At 45.8% G+C, this 25,165-nt stretch overlaps 1 protein-coding gene across 5 annotated transcripts in view; it reads right to left on the bottom strand.

The window, feature by feature from the left end:
- Positions 1–25,165, bottom strand: part of Arid1b (AT-rich interaction domain 1B) — a 377,401-nt gene that overhangs the window by 90,939 nt on the left and 261,297 nt on the right. For all 5 annotated transcript variants that reach the window (XM_076552846.1, XM_076552847.1, XM_076552848.1 and 2 more), the window contains one exon: positions 17,089–17,332. In XM_076552846.1, the coding sequence (XP_076408961.1) occupies positions 17,089–17,332 (244 nt within the window). The remainder of the gene's footprint in view (positions 1–17,088; positions 17,333–25,165) is intronic.

Raw genomic sequence — 25,165 nt, 5'->3', positions numbered from 1 at the left:
GTGTTGTGTTGGGATGGCAAATGATAAGCAGTGAGCAGACTGCCATAGTGACTCTGTGTCTACAGCAGACAAGATCAGAACTGAACCACAGCACCCTCGGAAAACAAACCACCCAGCCTCTCAGAGGCAGGGGGATGGGGGGAGTGAGAGTGAGTGAGTGAGAGAGAGAGAGAGAGAGAGAGAGAGAGAGAGAGAGAGAGAGAGAGAGAGAATATTCGTATGGATGTGTATGTGAGTACGTATGTATGTGTGTGTGTGTGTGTGTGTGTGTGTGTGTACCCACACACACGTTCCATGACTCATGTCTGGAAATCAAAGGACAACTTCCAGGAGTTGGCCCTCGGCTTCCACTATGTGGGTCCCAAGGATCAATTCAGGCAGCAGCCTTAGTAGCAGGCGATGCCCCCCCCCCTCCCCGAATGAGCTGCCTCACCAGCCCAGGAGCTTGTTGGCGGAATTCAAGACTTTGTCACTAAGCACCCACGTGTGCTGAGAACCTAGGGGCGACTACCCAACAAAACTGCCTGGGTTGCTGGGATTTGTATATCATTTTGGCTATTGGAAAACCAATCTTCTTGATTACTAGTAGAATATTATTAGGAATACTCAGAGTTTGCTATTTGGGGTGTTTTGTTTAAACTCTTTACATATCAAACCTAGCTACTCCAAGTTTATCTTAGAACTTACAAACCATTATGTGGACATCGCTCTGCTTTATCCCCCAACCTCGTGTGCATGCACACACATATACATGCGCTCCAAGGATGCACAGATGGATATCAGAGTGCAACTTCCAAGAGCTGGTTCTCTCTCTACCCTGTGGGCTCTGGGCACAGATTCAGGTCACCAGGCCTGGTGGGAGCCTCTGCCTGCTGAGCCATCTCACCTCACCTCTCTTCCCTTCTGCATTTCCTTTGGCCCGAAATCATAGGATAGGAAATCTGTAAAGGGGAGGATGGATTTCTTGCATAAAACTGCAATCAGAGTCTATCTTTCAGACTCTTTTTTTGTTTTTTTTTTTTCCATACTGCACTTATACCATTCTTTCAAAATGTGAAAACTGGGGGCAGTTTTGTGACTTTCAGCCATAGATAGCAGTGAGAAGGGAAGAAACACATTCTCCGGGGCCACCGCAGCTTCTGAAAAGGTGAGTGTCCGTAGCTCTGACTAGACGTGAGGGCTGACTGGACACAAAGCCCATCAGCTGGCAGAGGGAGGGCGGCAGCCAGCCTGTTGCGCACTGACTCGGTAAGAATCCAGCCTCTTGCCAGAGTCCCACAAACACCTGCGCTTTGATTTGCAGTGCTATTTTTCTCAGTTAAATAACAAAATTGTGGCCGGGTGGCAGTGGCACATGCCTTAACCCCAGCACTCGGGAGGCAGAGCCAGGCAGATCTCTGTGAGTTCGAGGTTAGCCTGGTCTACAGAGCGAGAGATCCAGGACAGGGACCAAAACTACACAGAGAAACCCTTTCTCAAAAAAATAAATAAATAAATAAATAAAAATGTGATAATACACCATTATTCACTTGGCCTTCTAGATTCAAACCAGATTTTTTCCTATTACTACCTTTTTTTAAAGTCACATTTTATTTATGTATTTAGTGTGCCTGCTGGGTTGGTGGGGGCACAGAGGTGCCACGATGCACCTGTGGCAGTCAGAGGACAACTTGCACGTTGGTTCTCTGCCTACATCGTGTGGGTCAGGGGGACCGCGAGCTTCGTCGCCAGGCTGGGCAGCAAACACCTCCGCCTACTGAGGCGCCCTTGAACTGATTAATGAAAGTACGCTTTCCATTTGCAGCCTGAAGTCGGTTTAACAGGCGCTCATCTGATTCTCCGAGCCCTCCAGTGTGGACAGTTTCACACAGAGATTCCGAGGCACAGAAACTACGAAGGTCTTGCAAGGCATGAGGTAAACTCAACCTGAGACTTGAAGGCCAAACACAGGCTGCAGATTTGACTGCTTAGGTCACGTTGTGCTCTGACTAAAGACAGACCAAGTCTGAGAGCATTTCCTTGGCAGGTCACCAGCATGAGACTGTCACCCTTGGTCTGGACTATCGCGCGGTGCCGGGACTTGAGGGCAGGTGCAGCCCCTGCTTTTACTGAGGCCAGGTTTCAGTGCAGCCTCCCCTGCTGACGGGCATGAGTCCCGTGGCTCACCCTGGCCAGGTAGGCAGCATGGCAGCTCTGTTCAGTTTCTGTGCTCTTTCCTCTCAGTAACTGGTGAAAGAGGAAAAGTGTGTCCAGAAAACAAAAAGTCGCCATTGAAGAAAAGGCAAATGTGGAAGCATGTTCATCGGCTTCCTCAGTAACACCAAGTGTGATGATATCAACGGGGGGTGGGGTGGGGGGGTGGGATGGGGGAAGTGGGGTGGGGAGAGGGCGGGATAATCAGGCATAAGAGGGGCCACGTCTGTCTTGGGGAGTCAGTTTGGGAGATATTCCTTGTGGGCGTCAAATAATGCATTCAACTGACTAAACTGCCACACTGAAAACAGGATTGTATTCTCATCAAAATACATCCTTCTCCAAAGCTTTCAAGCTGGGGTAGGAGACTCAAAGTCTGCATTTGGAAGAGTGCATTGGGGGCCGGGCCGGAGAACGTGCTTGGGTATAATGCTGCTCACCCAGGAAGGTGGCATCCTGATGTCTATTTAAAAAGTGGGTAGCTCCAAGTCTGACTCATGCACAACTCCAGACATGAAATGCAGAAGCTCCGCCCACTAAATCTGCTCTAATCCTTGCTTTGAAGTGTGTGTGTAGGGGTAGGGGTGGGGGTGGAGAGCGGGGAGCCAAACAGAGCAGGCAGTTTATATTTCTCTCACCAGGACAAATTAATAGAAACAAAACCTAATTTTCCCCTTCTCTTACCCATTCTTATTCCTCTTCAATATTTTTCCTCTTCCTAAGATTCCTTTCTTTTTGTTTGAGAAGCTTAATATTTGGCTGCCTTGTGAGGAGACGGGTCTAGTGACAGATGAAAGACTCGCATTCATCGTGTAATTCAGAATAAGGGGGAAATCGACCGCTGTGCATTTAAGATTCTAACAACCTTGCAATTTCGTGCGGCCGTTCCCCCCACCCGTTCTTTTGAAGAAATCTGCCTTTATTCTGCTAATAACTATCCACAGTTGCAGCAGCATGGATCCGATTAGCAGTTCTTATGATACAAAAGGGACAAGGAGAAGAAAAAAAACTGTGAATGGGGTTGCCAATTTGTCCACCTGGACCCCCAGGAGAAAGATTAGTTGAGGGCCTGCCTGCTTCCTTTCTTCCCCTTGATCCGGCTCTCTGCCGCGGGATGGAGACAGGTGCCCCGAGAGCCAGGTACTCTCCTTTAATCAAAGGTGTTCTTGCTCCACACTTCCTTGCGACACTGCTCGGCCTGGGTCCCAACGCTTTGTGACGATTCTGCTTGCAAACATGAGCAGCTATGAAGATGCCAGTGCGGGACGGGTTTGCCCTCAGAGTCACTGTACACCTAGCAGCCCAGACACCTCAAGAGAGTGACCGGGGCGGGCGGGGGTGCTGCAGACACAAGAGGCCATGTTTAACACACCACTCGCTCAGTAGGCATGGTGACGACTCCTGGATGAGTCAGGCTGGAGGAAAGGAGGTATGGTTTGGGAGCATCAGAATCTCAGGAAGGAGAGCAACAGATTAGAACACAGTACTGGACGACAAATGGGCTCCTCAGGTAAAGACACTTGCTGCGTAAGCCGAGTCTGAGTTCTCCAGCTGGGGAAAGGGAGAAAGAACGAACCGGCTCTGCAGTTACCTCTGACCTCCGCACGTGTGCCGTGCATGTGTCCTCGGCCACATGCAGACACATAATAAACAACTACTAAGAACCATGGTGTCTAGTCCATTAAGTATAGAATTATCTCGTTAAATACAGAATCAATCAATTTATGTGTAAAATTAACCACGTTTCTGAAAAATTTAAAAACTTATTGCATTTCAACTACACTAAGTTTATTTTTGTGATAAAACTTAAACTTCTATACTCATGATGTAAAACTACATTGACTGAGTTAGTCTGGAGTAATGTGTACGCGTGTGAACTACATTGACTGAGTTGGTCTGTGGTAATGTGTACATGTGTGAATACATTGAGTTGGTCTGTGGTAATGTGTACGTGTGTGAATACATTGACTGAGTTGGTCTGGGGTAATGTGTACGTGTGTGAACACATATGCCGGGGTATACCAGAGGCTGTCTGTACTTTTACACCTATTATTTTAGACAGGGTATCTCACTAAAGTTTGAGCATACTGATTCAGCTAAGATGGAGGGCTAGTCAGCTCCAGGAGTCCACCGGTCCCTGCCTCGTCAGTGCTGGCATTACAGACGTGTGCCTCCAAACTCAGTTTTTCACATGGGCCCGAGGGGTCCAACCTCAGGTCTTCATGTTTATGGGACAGGCATTTGAATGAGCTCTTTATTTCTTTTTTGAGACAGGGTCTCATGTAGTCCAGGCTGGCTTTCAACTTGCAATGGAGCTGAAGCTTGATCCCAAGGGCTAGCTTCAAGCATGCACTATCATGCCCTGTTTACATGGTGCTGGAGCCAGGGTTTGACTCCTTCTGGGCAAACACTAGACCAACTGAGCCACTACATTCCCAGCTCCAAAACTACCTTTAGAAGTAAAGTGAAAGCTAAAGCATTGTACTGCTTTTGGAAACTCAACTTCAAGCTGCTGACTGAAATCTCGCAGACCAATGGGGTCTGCCCAACACCCCACTGCTCCCATTTAAAGCTAATAAATATCTGAGTGATGTGTTCTGATGTCCCCGCTCCTAGTGTGCCGTATGCTTGGTACTTCAATCAACGGCTTTTCAAGTGAAGGGAGGTGTACAGTGAACCCTAAGGCAACGGGTAACTGAAGCCTTCACCAGTGCAGTCTGCTGAGGGGGCTTCCGGTGTGCTGAGCCATCCAGCGCAGGCTACAGGGGAGGCAGCCGCACTGGAGCAATGGCTCTGCTCTTGACCACACTGCCGTCAGAACTCTGTGAGCTGTGCCCAGGTTACCCAGAGGCTCGGATATAGGGAACAATTGGAGGATGCATGACAAAGACCAATAGGCCATGGAGAGGAAGACAGACATTCTGGTCTACAGTTTCATGCATTCACCATCAATGCTTACTTTGCACATTAGCTAGTTATTTATCAAGCACGCTTTGGAAATATCTCTTCCAAATATCTGGAGCGTGTTACTCACCTGTTGCTAAAGTATAGATTAGTCACTAGCTAATATTTCACTACACATGCTAATGCATCTGTGTGAAGGATCAGACTTAGGCAAGGGCCTTCACACATGAAGACTTGGATCACATCAACAAGTTCACAACTAGGTTTTTAAACAGAATGATCTATCATAGTTGAGTCTCTTTTAAGAAGGGAAAAGAATGATCAAATGATAGGAAAAAATACCAAGGCACCAAGATTACACAAGTGCAGGAAGAAAGTTAGCTATGGAATCAACTTCAGAGGTGTCTTTTCTTGGACTTCTTTTTTCCCTCTTTCAGAACTGGCATTCTTAAATTTGGCCAACATCTATTGAGCGCCCCCTGCTGGCCAGGCACTGTTCTCCCACAACTGGCCCTGTATGGAAGAGGTGTCAGTAGCTACTTAGTGAGGAGGAAGAGACCTCAGCTGATCTGGAGATGGATGGCCGATGCCAGGTAAAGGAGTTAGCACATTAACTTCATTCAGCTTTGTGGGCAAAGATCTTGCGCACAGCCATAGTTAGCAGTACAGAAACATGGAAATCTGTTCCATGACCATTTCTAAGGGAGAACACAGAGAGGAAGGGAGGGAAGAGGAAGGCAGGAGAGGGGAGGGGTGAGAAGAGAAGGAGACAGAGCAACTCTGAGGACGGACAGAGTTCAACTCTCCAAAAGGGATGTATTTCTGTTTTTTTTTTGGGTGGTGGGTGGGTGGTGGAATGGACTCCAAGTAATAACCGTGAAGATGGGGATTACAACACTAACTGATTCAGGCCTGAGAGTGTAACTGTATCCTATCAGAGCCTTGAACTGCGGCGGCGGCACTACAAACCGACTTCATAACCTAGCTCTAGAAAGGGCAGAAAACAAAACAAAACTAAAAACAAAACTGGCAACAGTCTGTCTCTAAGTGGGCTCTTTATCCCCAAGCTTTTCAGGGAGCAATAACTGAATAGTAATCACCTAGAGACTAAAGGAGAGTGAGGGAAGACCCATGGCGGAGAGTGACTCTAGCACTTCTGGGGCCCGGCCCAGAGGCTCCGGGTAGCTAGAGCCACAGGCATCTGAATAGGAAAGAGAGAGCGGGGGCCCCCAGTCTGCCTGTCCACAAGCCTGCAGATGCTGACAAGGCGAGGCGCTTCTACACTTCATGTCAAACCCCACAGGCTTGCGCTTAGAATTTTCACTGAAATACAGGCCCTGCATTCAGGTTCTTACACCTAACTTTCTGGTTTAAAAACAAACAAACAAACAAACAAACAAAAAAACAAACAAGAAATAAAATCCACCTTCCTCTGAGTGATAGGAAGAACCACTAACAATGGTCAAATGGAACAGGGTCAACACCAGATGCTAGGCTTCCCTTCCTCCCACTTGCTCCTTCATCGTCTATGATGCACAGCTACTGCTCTCTATTTCTTCACCCCAATCTTCTACTACCCGCCCCCCAACACCCACCGTGACTACCCTTCCTGAGGACCCTGCCATGGCCTGCAGGCCCTGATTCTGTCCTTACCCCTTACAAAGCAGCCAGAATGACCCCTTAAAGCCTAAATGGGATCATGATATTCCTACATACTCACCTTTTAGTCATTTCCCACTACACTTAAAACCACACATCCTAATCTTACAAAGTTCCAGACAAGACTTCTCCACTAGAGGATACACTTCAAAAACTCTAGCAGATGCTCAGGACTGCAGAGAACCCTGAACCTTATATATTTTCCCTATACATAAAGGCCTTTGATAAAGTTTTCCTTTATTAGGCATACTAAGAGATTAACATTAAAAACGAAGCAAAATAATTATAATGTGCTTGCCTTATTCATTGGGGCAGGGCCTGTCTATCAATCTCTCTAGCTGGCTTGCTCTGGGTTCTGGGGATCTGAACTTCAGTCCAAATGCTTAACTGCTGAGATGTTTCCCAGACTAAGAGGACTCATTTATGTACTTCATATCTTTCTCACATCATGAGAACATGGCCTCTACATGCAGGCTTAGTGCATTTCCCCAGGTTTCCAGAAACAGTCTACAGTCTACAGTCTCTACTCTGTGGAATGAATGAAGCAAGAAGGTGATACACGAAGGAAGGACATGAGCTGCTGGGCTGGCTGGCCTGCCAGCCACAGGATACACCTGACAGACGAGACAGCATCCAGAATGCAATCCGACCCTCCTGTGCAGCAGCACTGCATCCTCAGCAAGGTCACACTCCTGGCATTCTGCTGTGTGCATTTAAAGCTGTTTGCAAGTACAAACCCTGATGTCACTTTGCGTTTGGATGGGAGAATGTCAACACTAACAACCTCTGGTTATACCATTTATAAACATGCAGATGTGGATTATTAAAGATGAATGCATTTCAGGATTGGTGTCGGCATTCCGTTTGTCTCGTGCCGGAATCAATTCTGCTCTTCATTAGTCAATGACAACCCACATCATCCTGCTATGGAAGAGAAATCCAAGGTGCAAGCGTGTGAATGAATATAAGTGATGGAACTGATTAGTACCAGACTTACCGGCTATAATCAATCAACACATCATGATACTCCGGGTTTCAGGTTATCAGAAGATAGGGAAAGAGACCTAACACCCCTTCCACACCAGTGACTTACTCCATTTTAGAAAAACACTCAGGAAAGTTCAGGAAGACCTTGGTTCTAAGTACTATTCATTTAACCATCATTTCCTAAAATGTAGCAAAACGGATTTGGACACCTTTTTCTTCTAGACTTTAGTTAGTTCACAAAGCTCTGCAGCCCCCCAGTCTGGAGTCCTCAGTATAGCAGGTCAATGCCAACAGCTTTTCCAGAGGCTGTGGCTGCTGTGTGCAGGTTTCTAGCAGTGACAGTTCACTGAGCTCCAGAAAAGAAGGCCAGAAATGAACCAGGTGTCTGACTCTCACTTCAGTGGACAACACAATGAAGACAGACACACAGACAGGTACCAGAGAGAGAGATGAGGGTGGCAGGAGCTTAAACAGAACGATGTACCTCCTTAGATAAGAGAGGGTGAAAAGTCAGGGGGGAAGGACATTTGACAAGTTCCCAAAGTTCCCATATTCCTTGAATATGGAAGGAGAGGAGGAAGGACCTCATTTCAAATGTGTTAGAGGAACTGAAGACCTGTATCGTTAGAAAATGGAAGCCACACTCATCTTCCAGCCAGGAGAATGCCAGACTGGGTGTAGCTGCAGGTACCAGAGGGCAAGGCTGGAGTGTGTGTGTGTGTGTGTGTGTGTGTGTGTGTGGCCCCGTCCGTCCGTCCGTCCGTCTGTCCACCAGTACAGAGCCCTTTCACATCGGGCAGACCTTGGTATGAACTGTTACCAGCTGCTAGGGGAGGCTGAATGTCACACTTTTCCTACCCAAGCTCTCCAGGGCTGTGCACTACCTCTCAAAACCAAAATACGTTTCCGCTTCCCTCACTGTGGCTAGGCATCATTTGGAAAGGATGGGAAATTACTGCTTTGTTTAACACACAAATATTTTACATTGTAAGGGGGAAAAATACTGGCTAAGTTCTCTGAGCTTGTAGAAATGCTGAAGTGATGTTTTCTGGGCTGCCACAGATTAGAAACATGGATATATCAACGGCACTTTGTGTTTAATTTTTTTTCTTTTGCCTGCTCACTTTGCCAATGAGCAGCATGCACTCCCCTTGGAACAAGCTGTTGCAGAATTTCTACCTCCAGAGAAGCCAAAAAGGAGCGTGTGATGGATGCTGGGAAGTGAGCTCGCAGGTAGGAGGCTCGTGCAGACCCACAAAACGGTCCTGCTGTCCCACAATGCCACATGCAGCCTCATACCTGCCATCCTGGAAGAAAACTGACCGAGAAACGTTTACACACAGAAATAAACCTGTGATTTACCCCGAGGTTTACTACAGATAAATTAAAATGTGGAAAATGTATTTCCTCAGGATGGACTTGGCTTGAGCCTTGAAGGATTTAAAAATCTATGAGGAAAGATTAAACAAAGGGGAGCCACCGGTCTGCACCCTCTGCAGCGCATTTGACAGACAGGAATCTTGACAAACATCAGAGACGATCACTTCCTCCCACGGAGACCCTTCCTGCTCACCCTGGCCCAGGACTAACGCCAAGGTGCCACCCATCTTCCTCTTGTCTGCTTAGCATCTTGTGAATGTTTGACCAGAATATCTTCGTGTTTGTATCTGCAGCTCTGGGAGCCACTTGGGATCCTGGGAGGGTGGGGGTGGGGGTGGAGAGGGCTGGGGTTGTTTTAACTATCACAGGGCAGCCCAGCAACTTGTACCCCTCTCCCTTCCCGCTACTCTTTTCAAAACACGTGCATTTGTTGTTTGAGCACCAGTTAGATGAACAATTCACCCTCCAGGAGCCGAACCGACAGAGCTTGGGAATGAGGCCAAACTCTAAGGAACAGGAGTTCCAGAGCACAGATCATCTCTGGCCAAGCTTCCTTTGCATGTTCTATCCTGGCGAGCTTTTGCAAGGCAACCAACAGAAACTAGAGGCCTTTGCCAGGCATGGGTGTGCCACCTCCTGGGAAAGCGACAGGTGTGCAGGAGCTGTGTGTGTGTGTGTGTGTGTGTGTGTGTGTGTGTGTGTGTGTGCACTCACGCTTGCACATGCACCAGCTGCAGAGCACGGGGGGGGGGGGGGGTTCCTGAAGAGGGGGCGCGGGCGGAGGGCAGCAGCACTCATGAGTCCAAGGCTCCTCCTCACCAGGCTCTTCGCTCCAGCTCTCTGGACTCTTGCTGGACCTACCGAACAAAGCTCTCACTCTCATCTGGACAAGCCGTCAGTCAGAGGGGAAAGTGAGTGAGTCACCTCCATCAACAAAGCACACAGCAATGCGTACACAATCAAAAACAAACACACACACAGGCACAAAAACAAAAAGAAAACAACATCAGGGGTAGGAGGGATTTGGCCTTTGCATTTGCTGAAAGTCTTGTTTTGCTCTCGTGGCTAGGAAGATGTGCCTTTGATTAACCTTCCTATAATAAAAACCAACACCACAGAAAAATGGCCAGAAAGCCATGTCCCTTCGGTGAGGCACTCCTGTGAATAGCTTACTTCGGACTGTATTTTCTTGTCCTGACCTATTCCCGTCCATGGCCATCTGCAGTCAGATGAGGGTGCGGGACAGATGCGAAAACCAGACAGGAGCATGAGCAGGAGTACCCTGCAGTTCACACCCTTAGCCATCATTAACGAAAGCAAACAGGCAGCATGAGCGAACGCAGCGTCTACCAGGCCGTGAACCCCTCCTGACACCCCCCGCCTTTGCACAGCCGCTCTCCCAGTCCTCCTCCTTGGCTACACTTACAGCACAGGCAGGGAGAGCTGACAAACCCCTCTGCGTTAAACCTAAGTTGCCAAGCGCAGGCTGATCCACATTTGTGCTTTGCTAGTAATCTGGGAGGGGGCTCGGAGGCAAGGCCAGCGGAATCGACACGCAGGACTGTCGTCAGGCATCAGCCCGCACTGACTGTTGCTGACTCAGCTTGGGCAGAGCTGGGGATCAGATTCTGTATTTGTGCCTTCAAACCCAATACATTCAAAGGCCTTTTTTCTCCGTAAACCCCCGTAAGGGACTCTTGAATTTGACTTGAGGAACTGCCACACTGCCACGTGACCAAATCTGTCATTAGAAGACATTAATGGCAAACACCTCAGAATTAACCACAACCTAACCGAAAGGAAACACACGTGCCCTATCAACAAGTAGCATGAAGGCTCTTCACTCGGGTCTTAAATACAAATGCATCACTAACGGAAGGTGAGAAATGAGAAGGTAACAGAAAGCAGACCTTCTAATGGCACCGGGGAAGAATGCCACACAGGCTGGCCTGAACTCCTGGATGCTGGTTGAACTTCTGCCTTGTAAAGACAGGCATCTGCCAGGCCGGAGCACAGTGAGTGCTAAGCAGGCAATCCGGTCCCTAACAGGACATCTGCAGCAGCTTCCTAACTCAGCATGAAGCTGAGTCTTGGACACACATGAGGACTGGGCCTTGGCCTCTCAAGCACTGTGGAGTGGCAGACAGTGTGGGAACATCAGGAATCTGACGCAGCCATCCGGGCACCTTACCAGGGTGTTGATCTATCTGGAAGGCCCTTAGCTGACAATTGCGTTTATCAGGGCAGAGACAGAGAAAGTGGTTATTCTTCTCCAACAGATCCTGGGCCAGCAGCCCCAGGAAGGAAGAGCAGAGTGTCTGGTCCAGCCTGGCCCAGCTGTGGGCTGCACAGCAGCTGAGCGCTTCCCAGTGACCTGCAGAAAGGTGAGACTGGAAGAGCCAGTCCACAGGCAAGACCAGAAGAAACAAGCTGGGGCTGAGGGCAAGAGCAAGCCAAAGGCTGCAACAATGTTCGCGAATCATGCTCTGGGAACCATGCGACCTCTACAGGACATAGATACATGGGTGAGTGGACTCAGAATCAAGCGCAGGAAGTGTTATGCCAGCCTGGAATGTTCAGTCAACAAAACTAAAGATGAGAAATGGGGATGGAGATAGATTCAGGCTGAATTAGTCTCTAATGGAAGGTATAATAGCATTTAATTAAAAAAAATAAACAGCAAAAAGAAACGCCTATGATCAACTCCAACCTATGTGAAAAATGAACATAAATGAGAAAACTCAAGGTGCTGAATACTTCCTAGAGACTAGTTTCATCATATAGCCCAAGTGGATGCATCCTCGGGATTCCACTGCCTCAGCCTCCAAAGTGCCAGGGTTACAGACATGTACCACCACACTGGGTAATAGGTCACACCTTTAAAAGAACTCTCAAGAAAATAGTGCCATGAAGGTTTAATGACCACTATAAAAAACCTTACATTCAGGCTGAGGACTTGGCTCAGTGGAGGCGCACTAGCCTAGCATGTGCCAAGCGCTGGGCTTGATTCCCTGAAATCAAAACACAAACAAATAATACTCGAAACAAACAAAAAGCCAAACTATGTTTGAAGGTTGTGTGTACAGGTCAATGGCAGGGTGCTTGCCTAGTGTTTGTAAGGCCCTGGGTCATCGGCAAGATGACACTCCCACTGTGCTCTGGCCCTGCTCTCTTAGAACAACAAATATAGAATCTGTTTTTGACTTCACAGGAGTGCTCAGCTAAGAGACAGAGTTCTAAAACAGAACCTGGACTTTTCAATGGTTAGATTTAGACTGTGGGACTTTTATACCTTATTTTGTATTCTTATATTAACATGAAATATTGGAGACAGGTAAGGAAGGGTTATGGTTTAACAATGATGCACTTGTGTGTCAATCTGACAAGGGATCCACATATGATGGCTAATCTTGGTTGTCAACCTGACACACACATTTGGGAGGCTGAGGCAGGAGAATCAGTTCAAGAGCCAGGCCAGTCTCAGGTACAGAGCAAGACTTCATCTCAGAAACACAACACAGGATCTCTATTTGGAACGGTAAATCCATTGTGAACATTTACACCAGGTTTCAAATTAAAACCATCACTGTCCTATACCGCAGAAAGCTGCGTGAGGTCATTCAGGTGCAAATCCACGTCACAACGAAACCACAAGCTCCCTGTGGAACACTGAGCTTCTGTGCCATGTTCCAGCAGTCGGGCAATGCCACCACTCTGGCAACTACCAGCATCATGTTAGCAACAGCCATCTGAACACAAACCTGCCTTGGGGTTCTGGAGAGCGGAGCAGTCCTAGCGCCAACACTGTTAAGAGCAGGTCCGTGCAGGGTCACTGGGACCACTGTGAGGCCAAGCAAGCATTCCGGAAGGAGAGTAACAGTATAGTGTTGTTTGTGTAAAGTGTGACACACACACTTTACACAAACAACACTATACTGTGTGTCTGTTCAAGAGGCAGAGATCATCAAGAAGTGAGTTCGAATGCCACCTCGCCTCAGGACTAAACGCCACTGGATGGCGTAACCCAACACAGTATAGCAGCTGGTGACTGGATCCAGCCTGGAAGAGCACAGTGAAATACCTTAGCCAAAATGAACTCAAACGCCAACTGTACTGCCTAATAAGTTATGGCAGATCATAAAAACATAACATTTAATTTTTAAAGTAGGCAAGATAGAACACAACACATATATGTTTTCTGATTTGCCTAGGAACTTCCTGGTTTTCAGAGCTGTGTGCTGTGGCTATTAACAGTCCCTCAGTTTGATGAAATATTACAGTCATCCTAAGGAGAATAAGTTTCCATAAAAAATGTAGTAAATAAAAATAGTAACATAAACTCTTAAAAATGTAATAAATAAAATTCTTTAAAAAAGTGATAAAATATATAGAGAGGGAGAGGAAACAGTGTTGGGATAAGGAACAAGCAGGCAGGTGGATGCCGTTATCTCTAGCACACCAGAGACCTGGAGGTCTGTACAGACAGACAGAAGTGACAGAGCTGTGTAGGAAGAGGAAGTGAGGTAGCTGGGCTAAGAGCCAATGAGAGGGCAGAACAGCAAGGCAATAAAAGCGTGGGTAGACAGGAAGTAATGCGCAATTGGAAGCTGCAGAGTTGGTGAGGTAAGGTTGGCTGGTGGCTTTCTATATTTCCCTGAGCTAAGGCTTTCACCCCCTAAAAGAGAGAGAGAGGGGGGGGGGGCGGGGAGGGGAGGGGAGGGGAGGAGGAGAGGAGAGGAGAGAGAGAAGAAAAAAGAGGATATAGATAAGAAGTAGCTTATTTAATCTACACTGAAAAGAAAAAAGAGAGGATATAGATATGATATAGATAAAAAGGTAGATTATTGAATCTACTTTTAAAAGACAACTACTAGTTTTAAATACTTAGATTGGATTTTTATATATTATATACAAATTATATATATTGAGATTGATATTGTTAGAAAATGCTGTATGTGTATTTCTAATTTTGTTCAGGATATTATATCTATAGAGTTCATTTAACAATGTAATGCAATTTGCTAATCCTTGAATGTTATTATTACCAACTATTAGAATATAAAGAAATGAAAGTTAGTAGTTAGACATTACAATCGAACTTGAAGTCATATTAGGTATGTTTTCAAGGTCAAGCAGAGATATATTTTAGATAGACAGGTCATCTTCAAACCCTTCAGAGATCTATAGAATATGGCTTTTAAAATGTTTTAATAACATAGATCTTTTTCTTTTTTTATGACTATGAGACATGTCTGTTCCTGGCAGTACCAATCTACTTTAGAGAAGATATGGGCATTGAAGAAACTGTATAAGAATTCACTTTCATTGTGGTGAACGTTAGCTACTGAGCAACAAAGTACCCTCAAATTGACTGCTGACAGTATGCTTATCCAAAATGGACATACAGGACACAAACCAAAGGACTACCAATCCTTGCCAAAACAAGTGTGGTTGCGGCTTTAGCAACAGGCGTCCTCTGAGGCCAGGACAATATGGCACCATCGCTGAAGTGGCTTTGCAATCCAGAAAAGGTACAGTGCCCCTTCCTTTGAAGGCTGCTGAACAGGCAATGGAACATGGCTTCTGGTGTGCAGTGGAACAGTAGCTGAAACAGTTATTCTTGAAGGAGTAATGAGGTTGACGGAGTCTAACCTCTCAATGGTAGATTGGCATTTAATAAAGGAGATGAAGCCACTCACAAGCCAAGAAGAATGGGCAGCTGAATTCCAAAAACACCAGCAATATCCAGAATTTAAAATCCTGAGTCATGACAGGACACTGGTGGAATTCAGGTTTATCTGGCACATGGAATACTCACACCGAATGTGAGGTCGAGCTGTGGGCCTTGAGTACATCCTACTTCACAAATGAGTCTGTCAGATACACTAAGCCTGTAGGCCGAAGATGACGCCCCAACATGCAGAGAAACCTCGGGTAACTGTCCAGGCAGCTGGCTGTTTCTGTCATAATTCATTTTTTAGAAGTTGGTTGTTTGCATTTCCTGTTTTACTAGGTAATATTATTTCCTTCTTGGGTCTCTGAGGGAGTTGAAGATTACATAGTTGTAGTAACAATTTTCCTTGTTAAGAAATTCAGAAAAGAAATTCACTAGGAGGTGTTAAGTGTGTAAGTTTGAAAGACATCATAACATAGTTTTCTGTTGGTAATAAAAGATAGGATAGAAAGTGAATTAGGTACATTTTGGATTCACCAAAATAGGATATATTTTCTCTGAATTGGTAAGTACAAATGGATTAGATATTGTTGGTGTATTTATTGCTTGTATATATTGTATATAGTTGTTGTACTTACTGTATATAGTTTTTCTTATATTAGTTATAACTTTTTAAAAAAATTTATTTTTATTAGACAAAAAAATGGGAAATGTGGTGACATTTTATTTGTGCTGAAATGTGATATTTTATTTGTATGTTAATAAATAAAGCTTGCTTGGAGAGCAGAGGGAAAAGGCCAGCCATTCTTAAACAAGAAGTCAGGCAGCACACACCCTTCATCCCTTAGCAGTCAGGATCTCTGTGTGTTCAAGGCCACACTCAGGAACAGAGTCAACTGGGGGTGACACACACCTTTAATCCCAGTACCAACCATAGAGACCTGGAGGTCTGTGCAGATAGACAGAAAGTGACAGAGCTGTGTAGGAAGAGGAAGTGAGGTAGTTGGGCTAAGAGCCAATGAGAGGGCAGAACAGCAAGGCAATAAAGGCGTGGGTAGACAGGAAGTAACTCGCATTTGGAAGGGGCAGAGTTGGTGAGGTGAGGTTGGCTGGTGGCTTTCTATACTTCCCTGAGCTAAGGCTCTTACCCCTGTATTTGGCTCTGTGTTTTTTATTTAATAAGACCATTTAGAAACTCATCTACACACACCAGTTCTTAAGATTAGATTCATTTCATAATTATAGTGCATTGTGCATTTATACATAATATTCTATGTATAACTATTATTTATAAATATGACACAATACAAATTTTATAAAACATGAAAGGAGTAAAATATAAAAGAGGTGAAATTATCACCTATGTTTTGGGGGAGAATATAATAAATTATCAAGCAGTTTACTAGCTGTTCAATTCTCATTTTAATAGGTTAGTGGAAGGTGCCCTCTGGAAACTAACTCTCATGTTAGCAAAAGTTACATGTCAAAAAATTACATCTTGTCCTGTGAGAGTGGAAATCTGGTTACTGGTGGGTTTGAATAGTTGGGACAATGCCAGAGAGATGAATGTGGTTAAGCAATGAAGAACTCCAACAAAACACACACAAACACACACACACACACACACACACACACAGACACACACACACACACACACACACACACACACACGATACAGATGTCAAGTGAACCCAAGAGTTAGCAAGAACACGAACTCTATCGGAAAGGAGGTGTGAGCATGTATCAGTTTGGCACTTTGGACTGTAGTTGGCACCAACCAGTGTGTGACTATGATCAGACACGGATAAACACCAACTCTAAAAACACGTTAGAAAACAACTGTCTTATTATATCCATCAAACAGAACCAGATCCACGGTTGACACCAGTCAGCCGTCTAGTCTCATCTCAGGACACTTCCCGATAGAGGATCTTCACTGTAGAACCATTCCAAGAGAGCTGCTAGTGAAGATCTTAGGGCAAACTGAACGTTTGAAAGTAGTTGGTCAGTCTTCAGTCATATCACCCCAAATGCCACATCTCATCAGAAAGTAGCTGGTCATTTATTATTCATTTGTTGAGACTCTTTAGAAACTGGGTCTCTGGTGGGAAATGCAGTTAGATCCCTAATATGTAAACATAGCCATGTCTTAAAGGACTGAGACAGAGTGAATAGAAAGGCAATGTGTGAGAGATGCTGCTGAGGCCAGACTTGTCTTCACACTGGGGTCGGAAGGGGGAACAACGGACAGACGGAGGATGGGGATGGCAGATAATTAAGGATGACAGTACCTGGAATACTCGCAGGGGAAATCGGACCAGACCGAGATTGGTTGCTTCCCACAGGAGAGCCAACAGGAGAAGGTGACGGCCCCCCGGGGATGCTGGAGAGATGGGGTGATGCGTGTGGGGAGAAGGGAGACTGAGCCGGGTTGCTCTGATCCCCCTGGCTGCTTGTAGAACCGGACGCACTGACTGCGGAGCTCAGAGTTGCTTCCGTTCCTGTGGGGAGGTCGTCGATGGAGCCAGACAGGTCCTGAGGAAGAAAGAAAAAGCATGTGTTCACACACCTGGAGCACTAAGCACACAAAGCCTGACTTGAAAGTGGCAATGCCACTCCTTCAGAGACAGTGTGAGTGGGTGACACCGAGATTCAGTGTGGCTGCTTCTCACTGGACTCCAGCGAGCCCACTTAAAAGACGAGGCAAGCTGCATCTCACACTCCTCACAAGCTACCCTTGAAGGTTCCCAGCTGTGGGCCTATTCAAAATGCTATGCCAGGCAGCGCTCTGTAGAGCAAATTACCACAGCAATGAGGACTTCAGTCAGTTGAGCAACATCAGGCTTGGGGGAACCTTCAGATGGAAATCAAAGCTGGGGTGCTGTAATCTAATAATGGTCAAAATTCGAACTGAACTTCGTGGTGAGAAATTCCCCATGTTTCAGCGTTATAATAAAATAGTGGCTTTTGCATTTTAGTATATTATGGAAATACAATCCTGTTGACATTATATGGTCAGAAATGAGTTGTAATGTTACACAATATGCCCTTATGCAACAATTCTGCACTGTTAATACCATCTAATTCGACTATAACACCCTTGGAGGAAGCTACTCAAGTCTCCACGTGAAGGATCCACAGAACCTAAACTTGAAGTAATAAACTCTGAAGGGCGCGTTCCTCAGGTGAGAATGCAGTAACTAAAGAAAAGGCAGGCGAGATGAGAGAGAGGACGTGGACAGATGAGGAACACAGCGGCTGTGTTCCCAGGCCCAGAAGGGGAGCCGCTGTCACGAGATGCCCAGAAATTAGACGCAGGCCTGCTGGTGTGACAGGTCTCCCAGGTGGTCAGCGCAGTGAGGTCCATCCAGACCGGAAGCCGGATGCAGAGGGAGTGGGCAAGCCTAAGCTGCAGTCTGGAACAGCAGTGCATGCTGTTGGAACGGATGTGCTCCACTCGGTTCTCTATCCATGCGTAACCTCGCCTACTAGAGGGCCTTCTGGAGCAAGAGCTCTCAGGACTGATTCAGAAGAAACACAGTTGACAAACCCAGGGCTAGACCCTAGGCCCTGGACACTGAGCTGCGCCAGGAACGTCCCTATTAGGAGGATGTTATCAAAGATAAAAATGTACATCAACTACAGCTGATCAGCCCCATAAAAACATGGAGTGTACATTGAAAAAGTCTTATGACAAGAATAATATTGGTTTAAGTAAAATAAAAAGTAATCTTATAAAGCCAAATAATTCTGCTTATGAAAAACAACACAATGATTGAAAAATATCTAACCTTTGGAAAAGGTATTATCAAATCTCTCAAATAAGATGAGGTAAATTGAATCAGATTTTTCCGAATTCAGAGCTAAAACAAACATTTTTGCTCTAGGCGAATGGCATACGTGATTGTGCACACACTCAGCTGGTAAAACTTCCTATTTAAACTTGATTACTGACTGGCTCAGCGATAGTGCCACTTAGGTCTTACAAATCAGATATGGCTTTTACAAAGTCAGGTAGGAATAGAGAAAGGTTATTAATCCAGCAACATGCCATACCCAACTCAGAAACAAAACGCCCTCTGGCAATCAACACAATTAGCACAATTTCACGAACAAATTTAGGCTGACATGTCCAAAGAGAAAGGGGTCGCTTTTCCTCCACCCCAGTCTTCCTGTTCACTCATCGATGTGCCCACTCTGTGAACTGGGTGGGTGTGGATCTGGGGGAGAGGAGCATGTATCCTGGGCTGAGTTTCTCAGGGTTTGCCTCGCAGGCACTTGTAACCAACTCGAGAACTGCCAAACCACTGCAATCAATGACCTGTGTGTTAAAGGTGAGTTGTACTTACGCTCTGCCCATGAGCTACCCACATGGTTACATGCAAAATAAATAAACAAACACAACAACAAAAGCCCCAACAGCAGTATTTGTTAACATACTGGGAATATATGAAATTCAAACGGTGGCCTCCTATATTTCCTTAAACAAGACACACCCAGCCTTTAGCACTGCCCCGGAATGCTTTGGCAATGTGGAGCAGAGCACCTGGGGCAGGCCATGTGACCGAGGATGTTTACCATCTGACTCCTAATGCAAAGACCTAGGTCCAGGTGCTAGGTAGGTCTCAGGTGAACCACACAAAGCCCTCACTGCATGTGATAGTCATGCAGACTTTACCAGGAACAGTACCACAATGTCTTGGAAGTACTGACTGAGAGACGTAGGTTTGTGCTGGCAATGAACAATCTCAGCACTGAACGAAGAAACACACAAGCAATGCGAAGGTAGCTGTGCAAAACTGTTCGTTTGCAAAAAGGATGCCCTAGAACGAGAGGTCTGGCAAAAACACTAGCCGCAATGGCTTTTGGGTTTTTTCCCCCCTTGATAGGGGTGGTGATGGTGTCTCATCCCACTGGACCTAGCCGCAATGGCTTTTGGGTTTTCTCACCCCCTTGATAGGGGTGGTGATGGTGTCTCATGCCACTGGACCACGCTCAACTTCACAATGTGATGTGATTGGCTAATCAGCCCAAAGGAATGGCAGGCTTGTCTCACCAGCTTTGATAAGAAAACAAACAAAAACAAAAGCCAAAACATTTCCCATAGTTTACTAGTTTTCTCTTAAACAAACAAAAGACAAAACAAAACCTTGCCTGGGACTGGGATGCCTTAGCAGGTGAGGAGCTTGTGACTGAGCCTGACCACACAGTGGAAGGATAGGGAGCAACTCCTGGCCCTGCGCTGATCACCACAAGCCAGCCACTGTGACAAGCCAGCCACTGTGTCCTGTCACCTCCACCTGAGCCAGGTGCTTCCCCAGCACTGGTGGGAAGGGGACACTAGTCCCACACCTTTCCAGATAATTTGGTAAATACCTAGACAGACAGTCATTTCCTACTGCACATCAAACAGAGTCGAGTAGACACAATGTAAAGTCAGCGTTCAATTGTAGTTAAATAATTTTATGCAACTCTTCCTTCATAAAAACTGGAATGTTACTCATAAATTTTTGTAATTCTCTGCATGACCTACAAATTTCTTCCCCATCCTCCCTTAAAAACACACATTATTGCTGGAAAAAGCGACGAGGGCGGTGTCAAGAGAGCTCCATTCAAGCTGCAAAGGCATCGAAAACATTTCTGTTATTCAACAGGCTGATCAAGGAAGCACCAGGAGGAAAATATAAAAGCGGTGGCTTCCTTCGTGCTCACGTGTCATCAGAATTTCAGTGCTGACTAGACCTTGGTGCAACAGAAGAGCAATAAAAAGATATAATTTTTATATTACTGCTATACCCTCTCGGAACTTTTATATGCAAATGATAGAGAAATACTCCCGCCCTGCAGATACTTACGGTATCCATATGCAGAGCTATCTTAAGGCACACTAATAAAGGAAGTTCAGCAGTGGTTTAAGCACACAGCCTCGTTAACACACAAGTCCCGTCACTAACACTCCCCCAGAGGACAATTAGTCAGCAGGGCACCAGCTCCCTTCTCCTGTAAGCTTTATCAGATCTGTGATGCCTGCAAAGGCAGAAGCTGCCCTGCATCTCCTCAGGAAGGCACCTTCAAGCTACAGTGCTTCACTCATCTTAGGGGAGAGCTGGTGGGTCAGGTCAGGGGACTGCAGCAAGGGCTCTTGGGGGTTGTAGTCCTTACCCCACAGCTCTCCTTACCAGCTCTTTCCTGATGGGTAAGGCAATGACTGCTTACTGCTTTGCCATCATAATTTGATGTGGTGAGATACTGCCATCAAATTAGGTGTTTTCTGTTTAATGCCACCCACAATACTGAATATTTTTCAATGTAACAAAATTAATGTGAGCTCAGTCTCAATGGTTCATTTATTTTTAAATGTCCCTGTCTCCAATATCACAAAAAACCTGTAACACTTGCTTTACTTTTAAAACCATTTCAAGAAGGTCTCTGCACAGACTTGCCACTGTAACCTCACACCCTTCACCTCCCTGTGTCCAAGTAAAGAACCTCCGGTTAACTCAAGGGACTGGGCAAAGAATGAAATGTGACGGAGAGCAAAGGAGTCTCATTAGACTTTTACAAGAGGAATGATTAGGAATGAACACAGCACAACAATGTTCCTGATTCCTCATGGACACAGGCCTAGGGAAAGCACATGGAAAATTCCATGAAGATGGTATGTAGGAACTACTTTAAAAGAGCTCCATGCAAACTGGAAACAAGGAGCGGTAAGTATGACTTCTCTAATATTTACACACTGCTCATGAACCTCCCTGAAAATACTTATACTGCTATTTATCTTTGGCTATGATGGTATGGTGTTCAATTTAGCCCATGTTAACCCAGGGTAAGTTCAGTCAATACCGGCAATGTGTCACTGATTCAGAGAACTGGGAATAAGCTAGGAAATTGTACTCCCTTGCTTAATTAAGTAAGTGGGTTTTCAAAAAGCAAATGAACTTCCAAATACTCCAAGCCGCAGCCCTCAGTACAATTAGCTGCTGGTGGAGCTCAGCCCTAATGGTGAGCGGCCCCACACTGCACACATTTGGGCATCCCTTGCTCAGGCACACCCCAGGAGAAAAGGGGATAAACAGAGTTAGGAACAGAGAAGATATTTCAATCAATGCAACAGGCACAGGCCTCATTTAAGGACTTTAATAGGACACAGATAATGATTTCTCACTGCGACTTCCCAGAGGCTTAAGGCATGGGTTAAAACGCCAGTTCACAACTCTTTAAAATTGTCAGTGATGCTCAGAAGCAGGAAGACCTTGCTCTGTACACACACACACACACAAAAAAAAAAAACCTCACACACAGAGAAACATACATTCTTACACAAAGACACATACACAGAAACACAAACTCTTACACACAGAGAAATAGACTCATACACATGCACACAGAAACACACACATATACACAAAGAAACAGACTCACACACAGAGACACCTCTCTCTCTCTCTCTCTCTTTCACACACACACACACACACACACACACACACACACACACACACGCCATACACAACCTTTAACCAGAACTTAACTTTAAGGGCACTGACTCTCATACCAGGCATGGGGCAAAGACAGGGTGGATTTAATGTTCAAGGGCAAATTAAACTGAATTTATAAGCACATTAGAGTGGTGGACACGACATGGCATAATCTGGCACATACAAACAGTTCTAATATTTACCACAAAAGTTCTCCAGAAAACTACCAACTCAGCTATTACCTTCTATGAATGAATTCTCAGTCTGACTCCCAAGCAACACCGTGGGGGTCAAGAATCGAGCCTCGTTAGCTTCGTAGCCCTCCTGAAATGTAGCAGAAGTAACTACACTGTCCCAGCTCGTTTTGGGGCTATAACTTCAAGCATTTGATACAAATATACCTTGAAGTTGATATTAAAACTGAGCTAATAATTTGACACAGAAAATAAAAAAACCTCTCTGTGGCTTCGATTCCCATGACTTTTCTGGGTTTTCAGCACAAAACCCATATTACAAGCTGTCTACTTAAGTCCCTGCTGCCCATTTGTCTAGATGGCAAATGAGTTTTTTTTTTTTTTTTTTTTTTTTTTTTTTTTTTTTAAAGCTTGGAGTTCTGGTCTCAATGCGAAACATAAAAGCCATCAGGCGGACAGTCCACAGAGCAGATCCTAAGCACTGATCTGAAGGCTTAAAGCCATCCTCCTTCCAACTTACACGTCTTAATTTTTCCTCTTAACGTCCAAATGTACCTCTTCATCCCGTAGGACAACATACACAACACACAGTCAACTGATGTGTGAGCAGCTGGAGAAAATACTCGGCCCAGGTTTGAAAGTCACAAACTCCATGGATGACAAGAGCATGCCCTAAGCCAAGGGAACCACACGGAAAATGTGGGTCAGAATCCACGCCGAGCCAGGCATGGCCGAGATCAGCTCTTTGGGAAACTACTCGCCCCTAACGCATCTGCAGTTCTACTCAAGCAATTGACCGCACTGTGGGTAACTCTCACTTTAGGGGGTGTTTCCAGGGTGATGACTGAAGGGGACACTTCACAAAAGCAGAAATCAGTCTTAGGCATACATACCATGGTTGTAATTTCTTAAAACAAACAAACAAACCACGCAAGTAGGAAGGGAGGTCTCGTTTGGGAAAGAAAGAGCATAAGATAGGCCAATGGGGGGGTTATGATCAAAGTATATTACACATGTATGAAGTTGTCAAAGAATAAATAAAATTTAAAAATCAGTACATAAAATGAAGTGACTGCTAAATGTTTTGGGGGTGAAAACTCTCTCTCTCTCTGGTGTGTGTGTGTGTGTGTGTGTGTGTGTGTGTGTGTGTGTGTGTGTGTCTGTCTGTCTGTCTGTCTGTCTTATATGTGCATTCCTGTTTGTTCACAGGTGCATGTGCAGACACAGTTCTGTGTAGAGGCCTGTGGTCCGCAGCAGGTACCCTCCTCCATCCCTGTTATGTATAGAGACGGGGTCTCTCACTTACCCCGAAGCTCGCCAATTGTCTAGACTAGCTGTCCATCAAGCCCCCGAGATCCTGCGGTCTCCATTGCCTGGCTTCTTGAGTGGGTGTTGGGATCTGAACACAGGTTCTTTATGCTTGCCCAGCACGTTGCTAACTGAGCCATCTCCCCAGCCCCAGGTGAACATTCCTACCATGAAATGTATTCCCACTGCAAATTCAGAGGGGTGGGCAACATACCATGAAACATGTGCTGTGTGTGCAAAGGGAATCTTTCTCACTGCATGTGCCTTTTCTGGGGTCACAAAAACACTCCTAGTTTTGAACTCTTCCTGGGTGACTGTTCTCCTTGACTGATAATCATCCCCAGATGTGTTGGTACCAAGAGCAACATACAGGCCTTTTTAACACAACACCCACAGTCTGGAATTAAGAGTCAACTTGGTAAAAGAGTTTATAACTTCAGTTGTATGAACTTTGGAATTAACCTGCGTCTGGAAGTAACCCGAACCCTTTGTTAAAGTGCCTGGGAACAGCCTTGTAAATAGTTCTAAATGTGAGCAATGACTCAACCCTACTGCCATGATTTGGCACCTGGGATATTACAATTATTTCCTCACCAGACTAAGCCACAGTATATTGTTTGATGAGCTCTCAAATGTTCTTCCCCAATTCCTCATCCAACACAGGCAAGACCCTTCAATCAAGGCCTAAGCCAGCACGGAAAAAGTAAGGCTCATGTGTGGATAATTGCTGCCCTTTAACTACCGCGAGAGGGTGGTGCTTTCAATCCCAAGTGTAGGCTAGGAGAACAAAGCCATGTAATCAAACCGCAAGACGGCAAGACCTGGGGCACATGCTGTACCTAAGGTGTAGCTGTGCGGCGGGAGGGGGAACTCGAGAGGGCAGGCAGCGTGTACACATGGATCCTTTCAGACTTCAGTGGGCAGCTCCTGTGTGGATTTACACACTTAGAACTCCTGTCACCGAAGTTCAGTGGGGAGAGACAAGCAGGTAAAAATAGGGTACAAAGCATCAAGCTCCCTGGAGGAGTGGGAAGGTGGAATGTACTGTAGCAAACACAATGGCCTGTTCACCCCAAGGAACACCTCTTGGGGCCATTGTGAGGGGCAGGCAGGTAAGTTCTGGAGGGAGGGTGGTCCTCTGGCAGGGTAGAAAGGTAGGCGAGTCAGGGGAAGAAAATAGGGGATCTCTGGAGGATGACTGAGGAGGGTGCAGCCTAAGGATGTGTGCTCACTGGGGGACAGGAAAGCTGGCCAGAGAGGGGGATGCCTGGAGCAACCAGGGCCAGCAGGAGAATGACTCTCAGAGGCTCTGCTAGACCCAGAGACAGAGATTATAGTTTTAGGAACTAGGGAGCCAAGAGAAGCCCAGCAAGCAATTTCAAAAATGC

The sequence above is a fragment of the Peromyscus maniculatus genome, chromosome 16 (assembly GCF_049852395.1).
Source record: "Peromyscus maniculatus bairdii isolate BWxNUB_F1_BW_parent chromosome 16, HU_Pman_BW_mat_3.1, whole genome shotgun sequence".
NCBI lineage: Eukaryota > Metazoa > Chordata > Mammalia > Rodentia > Cricetidae > Peromyscus > Peromyscus maniculatus.
Note: the sequence above shows the minus strand (reverse complement) of the source record. Positions and strands in the feature narration are given on the sequence as shown.